At 49.1% G+C, this 12635-nt stretch overlaps 2 protein-coding genes across 5 annotated transcripts in view; one reads left to right on the top strand and one right to left on the bottom strand.

The window, feature by feature from the left end:
* Window positions 1-12635, top strand: part of LOC135919339 (sodium/hydrogen exchanger 2-like) — a 378884-nt gene that overhangs the window by 202343 nt on the left and 163906 nt on the right. For all 4 annotated transcript variants that reach the window (XM_065453096.2, XM_065453093.2, XM_065453094.2 and 1 more), the window contains exon 3: window positions 8674-8889. In XM_065453096.2, the coding sequence (XP_065309168.1) occupies window positions 8674-8889 (216 nt within the window). The remainder of the gene's footprint in view (window positions 1-8673; window positions 8890-12635) is intronic.
* Window positions 3324-7079, bottom strand: LOC135919341 (uncharacterized). Its single transcript, XM_065453097.1, has 3 exons — window positions 7060-7079; window positions 5749-6217; window positions 3324-3817 (listed from the first exon to the last, which is right to left on the bottom strand). The coding sequence occupies exons 1-3, from the start codon at window positions 7077-7079 to the stop codon at window positions 3587-3589; spliced, it is 720 nt and encodes a 239-aa protein (XP_065309169.1). The 3' UTR covers window positions 3324-3586.

Here is a 12635-nt window from a genome sequence, read left to right as displayed (position 1 = left end):
TTCCGGCGGCGGGAGCGAAAGTACCTAGAAACTTCAAAAGTTTCGTAGAGCTCGCGGCGCAGACATCGCTGTAAAGCTTACCTTGAATGCGTAAAAAGGAAGCTTAAATGGAGCACTGAGGAAGTAAGACTGTAGCGATGAAAACTGTTCGATGACGTCATCGCGCTTCTCTGTGTAAGGAGCTCGTAAATAAGGAAACTGTGCCAAAGAGAGAGAGAGAGAGATACAAAAAACAAAGAGAGTAGGGAGAGATGTGAGTTAGAAAAGGTTTTAGTTGGCTACCTTGCACTGGGAGAAAGGAAAATGAGATTATAAAGAAGCGAGACCGAATGTTGAGCAATCGAACCTCTAATATGCGATAAGGCAGAAGACGAGACAACACACTGTTGTATCGTGCCTTGCATACTGTTTAATTGTGCGCTTCATAACCAGCCGGCTCGTCAAGACAGCATTGAGAATTACTTTCTTTTTTATTACATGCGTCAACACTTCTGCCTAGAGCGTTAGACTGATGCTTTGTGAAGCGAGGGAAGCGGCATCCTTGCGTTACTGCTTGGTTTGATAGATGATGTTTGTGAGGCAACGCGGTCGCCTGTGTACACGTAGGTCACACAGTTTTCAGCGAGGTAAATTACTGCTCCGATATTACTCTTTTATTTGCTTTAACGCTTCACGTTGCTCCAGAGGCGAGAATACTGAAATTCTGTCAGTTTGGCTTTCTTTGAAGGCTACACCCACGTTCATACGAACCCGGTGTTGTCATCGGCCGTTCACCCGGCGACACCCCTCGGTCACGACTCGCACGATTATGGGGAACGGGCCAACGGCTTCGTCAAAATGGTTCTCGACATGGATGAATTATGACCAGCGCGGGAATACCTCGTTCAGGAGAGGTTTGAGCAATTAGCAATGATGCGGCTGTCACCTGTCAGCAGCACAAACTGGCGTGTCTAAGCCGGAGACGCGGTCAGTGCGATGATCCGGCCATCACCTGTCAGAGTACGGTTGAGGTCGGCGTAAAGGGCAACCTACCTCAGGATTGGTGGGACGTGATGTCATCGGCCTCCTACACCGGATTGGTGGGACCTGATGTCGTTGGCCTCCTGATGCCGTATTGGGGGAAGTGACTAAACAATGATCAGGCAAGGCATAATATGAACTACGGCCGGCGGGAGTGATCGGCGACTACAACTTCATCATCAGCTTTTCTGTATTTCTTCGCATTTTCTTGTACATATGCAAATATATATACGTGTTTGTCATGCTCCCTGAATATCGCACCCAGCCTCACGTTCAGTTACCCCTCCACGAGGAAAGAGTATCCCACATATGCGAACCCCAAGTCGCAACACCGGCCAGTTAGAGTTGAGATGGTTTGTCCGGCGTTGAACCCGTTCATCGGGTTCCTGTAAACGCTCGTGGGTCGGGCACAGGGATTGTCGGGGCAGGTTGGGTTGCAAGATTTGGTTTGGTCGACTCGCCGGACTCATTTGCAGAAAAAACTACAATCAGACGCAGTCGGGTGAGGCTGCCTCCGCCCCGACTTCCGTCTCGTGTAATATCAAACTCATGTAAAAAAAAAAGCATGTCTGAACTTGCTGCTACAGGAAGCATTCACGTGACGTCATCGTACGCCATTTTGTAGCAGTCCTAATGACAGTTTTTCACTATGCTGCTTAAGCATAAGCGGATCGAGATAAAGCGTACTTTTTCACCGTGCTTGGCTGTACTACAATACGGCAGCTTTCGACGACGTAGTGTAAGCCTCTCATACATTTATCACCGCGTTTTCACTGTGTTGCGTGCGTTACGTCTCTTCTTGAGGCGCGTCTTCTCTCTCCGTTGGATCGCGCAGCATTGCGAACTGACTCTACACGCAACCAAACTGAAAAATTTGTATTACTCAAGATGGAGGGTGAACTCGCGTTGTGCGAGGCCCGTTATTTCAGTGATGGTGGACTTCCCGCTTCTCCGGGGGCATCTCATGCCGCCACTGCTGGCCAGTTGGTCACGGGACAAAGCACTGGCCCGCAGCCCAAGAATTTGCGCGTGCGGGAGGACGTCTACTCCATTGTGATGCAAATGAGACGGCAGAGGTGTGCGCTGCTCCACCAAATTTTGTCGTGCTTCTGCTCGCATGCCTACCCTTGGCAGGACCAATGCCGCGTGCGTGCCACCGGTCCGCGATCGCCTCCCCCCCCCCCTTCCTCCCATTTTCTTGTTTTCTAATTTACTTTCCTTCAGTCCTTGCCCGCCCCTTTCTACTTCACTGCCATCAGAGGTCTCCGCATTCTTTAGGCCACGCATGTCATCTCTGTCCGAGGGAATGAGCTTTTCCTTGCACAGCGTCGCTTTGAATTCAATGAAAACTCAAAAGCACGACGCGAGGAATAAATAGATTTTAATGCATTGTAATTATTTCAATGAACTCTCGCACTGCACTAAATGCCTACTGTAAAGCAGGAGGAGAACTTATCAAACAATGCACAGAGATCGGCCCGAGCTATGATGCTCCGACCTGCTATTCTGCACAGGGGAAGAAGGAAATGGCAAACTTCATGGCCGTTTGTTAGATAGCCCTGCGGTACGATTTGAACTGCTCGTATGTAAGCTGAGACACTTACAGTGTAGGCGCAGATGTATTACAGATGACTCGCTTTTGTTGCAGCACCCACGCCATCTTTCTGGAAGGGATCCGGTCACTGGCTCGATTGCACCAGGTTTCGTATTTCTACTTGGAACAGCGGTTCCGGTGCGTGTTATGGTCAGAATCAAAGCGATCCTCCGCACTACCTTTTATTGGCGAGATTATTTTCTGTCAACACTGTCGTCGAGTTAACAATTCAGGTCATCTCCGTCGTCAGCTACTTCAGCAGCTATCCAGCCACGTACGTGTCCAAGTAACCTTTGTTAAAAACAAAATAAGGTGAGGTGTACGCGCACTGTACGAAGCTATCGATTCACGGCGTTGTGAACAACCCCGACTTATTGAATGCGCACCTAAACTTAGGTAAGCTATACACAAGTGTTTCCCAATTTCGCCCTCCCCGGAATATTCGTAAATGGGACTCAAACCCGCCACCTCGTGCGCAGTAGCGAAAAAAAAAGGATAACCATCGAGCACCGCGGGAGTAACAACTACAAGTACTATGTCGTCGCTAGAGTGCGGCATTGCTTAAGAATCTAAAGGTGCGTGTTAACGCACGAATTAATGCCACGCAGCCACCACTCTCGGAAACCTGACAACTTCAACGATTTTTCTCGGCGATACGCACGCCCGCCTTCCGTGGTTGCGCAATTGCGAAAGTTAATCGGTAAGGTCGTTTCAACGGCAAAAAAGTTATTTATTGCTGCCCTCAGCGTTGGTGGTCGAGCAACCACCAGACGTCGAGTGGAGGCGTGTGCGCCCTCCCGCACGTGCTGTTGGCGGAAGTCAGTCAGTCTTTCTGCTGGAAACGCCGCCGCACTTTTTTTTTTTTTTTACCCGGGGCCACACGGTGGTCCGCACGGCGTCAAAGCGAGGTTTCCACAAAGTCCCAGGTCTGGCCGTTTCTCGAGGGGATGAAGGGAACGCAGGGTGTTTGGCCTAGTCGTCGGAAGGGCGGTGAGCCTTGGACTTCCTCGCCTTGGACTTCCGGGGCCGGTGCTTCTGACGCTTGAAGAAGGGCTTGCGGGCGAGCCGTCGGTGGATCCTGGCGATGAAGCTGTTGGCCCTGCTGCGGGCCGACTTGGCGACCGTCCGGCGGCCGCTGTTCTTCTGCCGCTGCCTGCCGAAAATGGGCCGCCGGCGGCTGACCATGCGCTCGTCGACTCGAATCTGCGAGGAGACGAAGCGATAACCGCCACACTAGAGGGCTCGGCAATTGCTTGATTCTCCTTCTGTGAAATGAACGAGCCGTTCACAAACGAGGACGGAATTTCCGCACTAGCGTTACTGTACACTACCGTCTCACTAAATTTGTGCACTGCAGCGAACGCTATAGCAACAAGGTCAAACGCAGTGCGAGTTCGTACATGATCATCTAACGTACATGAACAACGGACATGAAGTACGCAGAACGACTGCTGGATTCTCGGGGGTGAGAAAAAAGCGTGAGTTACGTCATTGCTTTTGAATTGATGTCACTTCCTTAACTGTCGCTTCCGTTCGCCGTGTGGCCGCGCGCGCAAGTTATTTTGCATTGTAGGCGTGGCAGGCATCGAGAAGGCATCAAGTCTTCCTTACAAGTGAAACAGGTGCTTCACTTATTAGTAGATACATTAGTAATAAACCTCTTGCCTACTAGCTGACTCGTCGTCGGTGTGTGAAATAGGAAGCATGCCTGCGCTCTCGGAAGTTTTACTAATTTCTATACGGCACGGATGGTAGCAACGAAATAAATTTATTGTTAGTCCGCGCTAAATTTTTGTGGTACAAAAATAGTAAAGCAGTCGCGTGAGAAAGATGTACGCACTAAATAATTTAGAAATATTACGTCGTGAAGCCTCTGCTTGGCTATGAGGGACGCTAATAGCCAAGTGGGGTCTATGAGTAAATTTGAACCACCTGTGTATCAACTCCAGCCTGAATTTAACTACACAGGAAATACAAATAAGTTGTGGTGTATAATGCCTCTAAACTGCGCAGTTTGTTGAGAGGGACAATATAGTGGAGCGCTCCAGAATAAATTTCGGCCACGGAGGATTGTTTAAGAGGAAGCTTTAGCTCGAGCCCAACTTCGATGCCGCCTACTCAAATACATGTAAAACGCAGAAATGCTTTTGCGAAATAACCTCTGGGCCGATTTTAGCGACATTTGTTGTACTTGAGAGAGAAAGTTAAATTCTTGTGACAGCAGAATTACGATTTAGGGCATAAATTATTTTACAAAGGTTGCTGAAAATTGGTGAGTTCGAAAACAACAGAAGCACGAAGTTTACGAATCCGTTACACGGCACCAACAACAGATATCGCTCTTCTGTAAACTGCATCCGTTAGAAAATTCAATGCAGACAAATTCACGATGTTTCATCCCGACCAGACGGGCTTCCGTCGAACACTGATCTTTATGCCTTTAATACTGTACAATGCTTAAAAGGGTTTAGCAAAAGTCCTACTCCCATTTTAGTGCTAAGATTGAGAGTCATGTGTAATACATCCATTTTGTCCGCTTTACATGTATTATTAGAAGAAATTTACAAAATCGTGACATTTTTGTTGCCGAGTCACAGAGCAGTAAACTTGATGGTATCGTTCTCTGGAAATCTGTTCTTCAACAATTTTTATTAAAAAATTTAACCTCATCAAAACTCCACTTTCAACAGTCACTAGATTTTTAGCTTTTTCATTTTAAATGCAACAGAGCTCATCAAATTTGTTGCAGTGGTTGCCGAGAAAAGCGAGTTCTCCTTATCCATGTATTGAGATCTATGGATGTCCTCCTAACGTGCACTCGGAAGCACGGTACATGCACCAGCGTTTTTTGTTGCTTTTTTTTTTCATTCTGCTTCAAGGAGATTGCGGTTGTCGCGGCAGATAATCGATCCCGCGACTTCACGTTCAGGGAGCACACTGCACATCCACAAAAAACGGGACAACGGCGGCGGGCATTTTTTGGCATTCCGCCGCCACCGGAACGCGCTTTCCGCAGGCGAGCATCGAACCGGCGACCTCCGCGTCGGGACGTCTTAGCGTCGTACAGCCACCGCGGCGAGCGCACGTAAAACAGGGAAGGATGCATCGCCGATAAAAAAAACTGTCTCGCTCACCTGGTGCTGGGGCGGCAAATCGAAGGGCAGCATGGAGCGCGGCGACCGATCCGGGTGCAGACGGCGCAGGACGACGTCCTGCGACTTGCGCGAGAGGAAGACCACGGCGAAGAGCGTGACCACGATGACCGAGATGACGGCGATCAGCATGAAGGTCATCACGCCGAACATGGCGACGCGCAGGCCCCGGCTGGGGCCCACGCGGCCTGCGGCCGCCGCCGCCACCGCCTGCAGCGGCATCGGCCGGGGGGCCGGGCCCCGTGGTTCGGGCCCTTTCGAAGGCTGCTCCAGGCTGGCGTCGGGGCCGTCTCTCGACGCGACGGGGGAACACCGGGGCGGACCGCGCGCTTTGCTGTGGCGGCGCGTGCCTCGAGCGCTGCCGCCATTGACGCCTTCTTCTTCGAACCGGCCGTTTCTCTGGACTAAAATAAAGTTATTGCCATGCCCAGCCGTGCGCTGGTCCCGTGCGCTGCGATCGGGGCGGTTTGCAGGAGTGGTCTTTCAGTTTCCGAGCAGCTACTATCTAATGCAAGTCGAAGGAGGGCGAGTTCGTCGGCGCGATCTAAGATCGGCCGGAAGGGGAAGCTTGAAACTACAAAATCGCCGGCGAAAGTATACTGACGACATCGGAAACACTGGTCGGATCAATAAGGAGTTCCAAGAAGGTCTCAAGAAAGATTGGCTTGCGGAGTTTACAATGTAGCCTACTGAACGCACACCGTTAACACCTGAATCGGAGTTAATAGCGCAGTCCGATATTGTATCGAAAATGAAGCTTGTGCTCATAATGGACGGAGTTTCTTTTTTTCTCAAAACTTTATTGACCTCGGCGTTGTGCTGCAGCCATCGAAGTGCAGGGCAACGGTTATGGCAGAGGCAGCCTTTATCTATAGGATTCGCAGTGTTTTTCGGTTTACCACGAATCCTTAGTTTAGCTTCCGTTTTCTACTTCAGTGTGATACCCACTACACCACGGCCACGGTTCGTCGAAATATGTGCCATGCAGACACTAGGTCGTTGTTGCGCTACGGTTGTCGCAGCGTTGTCTGAAGCGATCGTCTGAAGAAAAAAAGAAAAAAACATATGGCGCGCAGCAGCCGAGAGATGGCGCTCGTATAGTATGTCCTCTGCTACACATTCACGTCCGTGGCATCTCGATCGAGCAGCAACCAAGGAATAGGAATAGGATACACCTTATTGCTCTAATTTACAGAGTAATTCAGCGGCCAGACCGAGTGCTTCCATCTTCTTCTTGTCGATGGTGACTCCCGTATTGCAGGGTTGGCGCCCCTATTCCAGGGCACCACTGACCGTGGCTGCTCGTCGGGCATGGTGTACCAGCCCCCGTTGGAGGCATGGGTTGCCGCTGGAGAGCACACTCTCCCACTGCTCCGCACTCGATTTTCTATATTATGGAATGTTTTGTTTTTGTTGCATTCACACGTGATATCATCCCACACATACTAAGCAAAATGCTCCCAAACCAATACAGGGACATATGCCCATGGTGTGGCGCAAGACCCACCCTTTATCATATCACGTGGGAATGCAGCAACCAAACAGAAAATTCCACACGTAAGTTTTGACACCCCCTCTACATTCTTCGGCCATTCTCGAGTCCATGTGCGACAGAATTGAAGGAGGTATTATGACAGGTTGGGGCTGTTGAAACATAAGTAGGCATTCACGGACGCGCGCTTGGTAGATATCCTTGGACATCCCCGCTGTACTTGCTAGAGTGACAATTAATGCAGGGATCATAGACATGCATTGACAAACGACGACTTTCTCGAAGCCTTTTAGTTCTATGAACAAAATACTCCGTGGACCAGGCCATGAGAGTCATTGCGGGTCTTCTGGGGAATAGTGAAATGTTTATAACAGTGCAATAAGTATTTAAGTGTTTCTTTATTTTTATTCGTATATTTTCCCTTTGTCATCATCACGTTCACTTTCTTCTTTTGTTCACCTTCCCCCCTTGTACGCTAAAGCTGAGTAGCAGGACAGAACGTAGTAGTTATGACTGACCTCTCAGCGCTTCTTTCATAATAAGTCTCTCTTACCAAACGTCATCGCAAGGCAAGAAAATTGAACGCGTGCAGACATGTTTCTTGCGGATACTTTACGAGCGACGTACACATGTAATGTGTTGTCAATTAGCGGTATGCCACATACATTTAAGTTTGCTCAGCTCGTTATCTCGCAGCCCTATGTGTTCCCAATGGATAGTCATTGTCCCAGGGCAGCATGTCCGAAATAGGCCCCGTGCATCCGCTGCTCCAAACGCAGGGTCAGCAGAGCGCTTCAGACGTTCGGCATAGTGCAAGCGAGGGCACTTGTCAAAGGCTGCCGTGACCCTACGTCTCGGAAGACTTCCTCCACCCTCCACCCGAAAACGAGATTGAGCGGGAGAACATATTTAATCTATGAAAAGCAGAGAGGTCGGCTTGAAGGGCTTTGTCTCCGGCCTGCTTCTATACGAAGGGGAGAGAGACAGAGAGAAGGATAGCGAGAAAAGAAGCGCGGATGACGTTGATAGTGTACAGTGCAGGCTGGTAGTGTAGAGTGTACAGTAGAAGGAAGCAGAAATGGAGAGGGTTATGACGCGTGTGTCGCACCGGAGGAGTGGTTTCTGGGCGATGCGAACTGATGCGCGGCGGTCGGCAGGCAGGGAAGTCGGTGGAGCTTTAATTGCCGACAAAAAGCGACCATTCTTGGCATGCAAAGTCCTTGCAGGGGAAGGAGGGCGTGACCACGTCCTTGCGACCAGCGGACTCCGGTGACGTCGTTTATTGGCGATTTTCTCTGATATTGAAGAGCTTTAAGAGCAGGAGACGCCTTTGTCTCGGCGCAACCGCCCTGTATAGTTGCAGTCTATATCTGAGCCCACATCGAGTCAGCGCGTTTCCTTTTAAACGCACGCAGGTTCCTGGCAAGAGCAGCGGTCCGGTCCGGCGGGCTTGTCGTCCCGGCTTCTGCATCGGCGCCACACTGGCGGCGCGCCGTCTCCGAACGACGTGCCGCTGCCCACAGCGGGGCCCGAAACCACCGCCACTGCCGGGGAACCAGCGCCGCGCAACGCCAGCAGGCCGCTTGCCAACGTGGACGCGTCGTCCACCGCCAACAAGTCCTCGCACCAAGGTGTGCACTCAACAGGTTGTCTAAGGCAGGGAAGGGACTGGGGATGTTGGGAATTGAGAGGTCCATCTTGCTTCCCACTGTCCTGGAAGTGAAGGAGCGGCAGGTGTCTTCACCTTCCGCTTCGGACTGCGTGAATCGCGAGCTTGGCTGGTCGCGGGAAAGGGCATCTTGGAATGTATAGCTGAAAAGGAGCTAGACGAGAGAACACGTGCCACTAGCAACTCTATTCTCCGAAGACTATGCAGAACCACATCCTGGTAATGTTTTCAATATGATAACGTGTGATTCGAGCATTGGCATGTTGCGCTTGCGCTGCGGGGGAATATATATGTTTTTTACTGCCCTCAGAAAATAGGGTCCTTAGTGCCACCTGTCCTGCCATCTAGTCTTCAGAATCGTCGCCTTTTGTGCCAATTCTGCCAAAATGAATCCGCACCCAGTAAGCCAGTAAGTCCTACCCCTCGGAGTATTGTCTAAGGGCACCTTCGGGTCACCTCATAGTGTTCCAGCAGCGTTGAACAGTTCACCTAAGGCAACAAAACAACTAAGCTTAACGAAGAAGGTAGTCCGGCTCCACTACATGTGTATAGGGAAGGCTCGCATCTAGTTGTGGGTCTGCCTATGTTCTAAGCGAATGTTGAGTGCTCTCTTTCAACACCTTGTGGCACTTTCGGAGGGGTTTAAAACGACGAGTGAAGATAAAAGGAGCGAGATGCTTTCATGGGAGTTGGACAAGTATATCGTCTCTCAAAGCTTAGGTCTGCTTAGTGCAAGTGCTTATGAGAGCATATCCAGCCGCTATGACCCAGTGACCAAGACGTTGAAGTAGCCACAAAGTAATAAATAGCGCGCGCTATGTAGCGCAGCTGACTTATTAGCGAGGTGACCGCTTTGGTCGATCTCGAAGCAGTCAAAGAAATGTGTCCGGGGTCATCTTTCTCCTGCAATCTCGACAAACATATTTGACCATTTCTTGTTGCACTCACTCGTTGGTCGGGGCAGCAGCTTCCGCGCAACGAAGAAACTAAAACATCACTGCGAGTGAGTGTCAGTATAGATCTGAGCGCGAGGTTAAACGAATATATGCCAATATCCAAAATCTGCGAGTAGCACGGTTACGGGTAATGCCTGTCCCATTGGTCGAGACGTTTGCCCATCAGGGGGTGAGGAGGGGGGACATTGACCCACACTCATTCCAGAGTCGCAAGTGTGAATGCGGTTCAGTGGGCAGTGAAGCTCTCGTCCAGCTAGTACGTCGAGCAGCCATAGCCAGTAAAGTCCTGGAATGAGTACACCACCCACTCGACCTCAAGAGCAACCACCCCGATGGTCCAAATAAATGTTTTCTCTCTCTCTCTCTCTCTCTAAAGCACTGGTTCCAAGATTTCCATGAATGTGTCAGACCGCAGAACAATGCATAAGGGACAACTCACCATATTGCGTCTCGCGTTTGGCTTTCATAGTGAGCCATACATACTCTTATCGCACCCGCCGTGGTTGCTCAGTGGCTATGGTGTTGGGCTGCTGAGCACGAGGTCGCGGGATCGAATCCCGGCCACGGCGGCCGCATTTCGATGGGGGCGAAATGCGAAAACACCCGTGTGCTTAGATTTAGGTGCACGCTAAAGAACCCCAGGTGGTCAAAATTTCCGGAGTCCTCCACTACGGCGTGCCTCATAATCAGAAAGTGGTTTTGGCACGTAAAACCCCAAATATTATTATTATTACTCTTATCGCCTTCCCAATCGCTAAATAACTGTTAAGCCATTTTTTTAGGTGCTTGATGCCCCCATACATACGTATACTTTCTAACCGAGGCACGTATTATTTTCTTAGCTTTGCTTGCTATATCACATAAATGTTATATGACCTTTATGTGCAAGAATTTATTGTTTTAGCCAGCGCTTAATTATTAGGCGTGAGCGAAAGTTCGTAAGTACGCATACCTTTATTTTTAGCACACCTCAGCGCTGTCTCCTGCGCTCATTACCTCTGGTTACTTTTACTTCGCGTTTACGATGGAAGCGTACTCGCCTACAACGATTCCGAGATAAGAGTGAACGCCCAAACTAGTTTAGACCGTGCTTCAAATTATAAGAACGCGTCGCTCCCGAAAGAGGAGCACCGACCACTGCAGTGTATTCTTTTTGTTTGGAAGTATTTATTTATTTATTTATTTATTTATTTATTTATTTATTTATTTATTTATTTATTGTGCCTTCAAGGCTTTACAACATTGCAGAGGTGAGGTTCAGAGAAATAACATTTACAAAGTTCACTAGGAACACTTCAAGAAAGCAGAAAAACACCGAACTGCTGTTCATCTAATTGCGGCGGGCGAACAGTACGTCATTTCTTGTTATTTTCATTGTGTAAAAAAAAAAATAAAGCTCTTGCTCTTCAAATATCAGCACCACAATTTGGTCGTCGGCCTTTTTAAATTAATGGTAGCAAAAACGCTTCCCCCAGAGATCTCCGTTCGCCCCCAGTTCTACATGATGCGACTGCATTATATACCTGAAAACTTCCTAATTTCAGCACTCCGTCTAATCTCTTACAGCTCTCCACTATGTTTCTCTTCCTTTAGCGTTTCTTCCGTTGCTACGAAAGGTAATTAATTAGTTGTAAGCTCCATGTAGTGTGGTACATTTCCAGCTCGACTTCTTTTTCTTAATCTCAGCTGGAAGTTCAGCTACATCGCGTGTGCTCTCTATATATATTCCATGCTCCTTCCATCCTATTTTGTAACCTTATGGCTGTTGCTTTCCGCTCCAGAAGTTAGTATTGGGAAACTGCAGAGATCATTATGTTTCTCAAGGATATTATTAATCCGCCGTTCACCGTTTCCGAGTGCCCGCCAAATAAACTTCGACCTTTTCTTTTTTGTTCGTCTTCTTCTTCTTTCTCTTTAATTAAGTGCTTATTTTTTTTTCTTATGATATGGGTCTCCCGTCGCAGCTTGTCTTAGGCAGACGTTCTACATATTTAAAGGCCTGACCGACAGTTACGTTCACTGTTTCGTCACCAGTACATTGAGCATACCACCTTAGCTCCTCGGCTACACTCAGAAGATCAAAGCGTTAAATGCATTCTTCTGCAGTTCTTTGTAAATTCAAGCTGGTGAGGGCTCACGCGAATAGACAACAGTGTGAGTGACCGGCGTTTTTTATAACATTCCTCGACTCTAAACTCGACTTGACTCTGGACTCAAGAAAGATAAGTAAATGGCAGGAAGAGGATGGCCGTGCCACCCATTGAGTCAAGTGGTCACAGCGCTTTTATTAGACTTTTCGGAGATTCCTGAGTGAAACTATTGCGAACAAGTGCTCTAAGCATATCGTTGAACGCGTTGGATGCATTCGAGCAGACGCTCACAGTCTGTGGCTAGAAAATTTTCTACTGTTTGTCGCCGCAAAGTCTCATTAATCCTGGTTGTGTCATTGCGCGGCTATTGTCATTGCGCGGCTAGTGTCATTGCGCGGCTATTGTGCGGTTCTATAAGCGAGCATTAACTATCCCCGACACCGTGACCTCTGCTAAATTGCTGTGGGAGCGCCTCTACAGATATTTGGTGCTGTTGTCGTCAATGCCACGTTCTGCTGCGTTGTCGGATTCGCCACATCAACAGATTTGTTTGGCACACAAAGCGCCCGTCACGTGTGTCTACGTGTATTGCATCGTGGCTGTGTCGTCACGTCACGTTATGTCCGCCAAGTCATTGTTGAGATTCCCTGTGGTATCTGCAT

Source organism: Dermacentor albipictus, chromosome 2 (genome assembly GCF_038994185.2).
Source record: "Dermacentor albipictus isolate Rhodes 1998 colony chromosome 2, USDA_Dalb.pri_finalv2, whole genome shotgun sequence".
NCBI classification, from domain to species: Eukaryota; Metazoa; Arthropoda; class Arachnida; order Ixodida; family Ixodidae; genus Dermacentor; species Dermacentor albipictus.
The sequence above is the reverse complement of the archived record's forward strand: the minus strand, read 5'-3'. Positions and strand labels throughout refer to the sequence as shown.

Coding starts and splice junctions, on each gene's coding strand:
- LOC135919341 (XM_065453097.1), bottom strand. CDS start 7,079: ATGCCCGACGAGCAGCCACG. Junction 6,218..7,059: donor ATGCCCGACGAGCAGCCACG/GTCAGTGGTGCC, acceptor CCCCGATCGCAG/CGCACGGGACCAGCGCACGG. Junction 3,818..5,748: donor ATTTGCCGCCCCAGCACCAG/GTGAGCGAGACA, acceptor GTCTCCTCGCAG/ATTCGAGTCGACGAGCGCAT.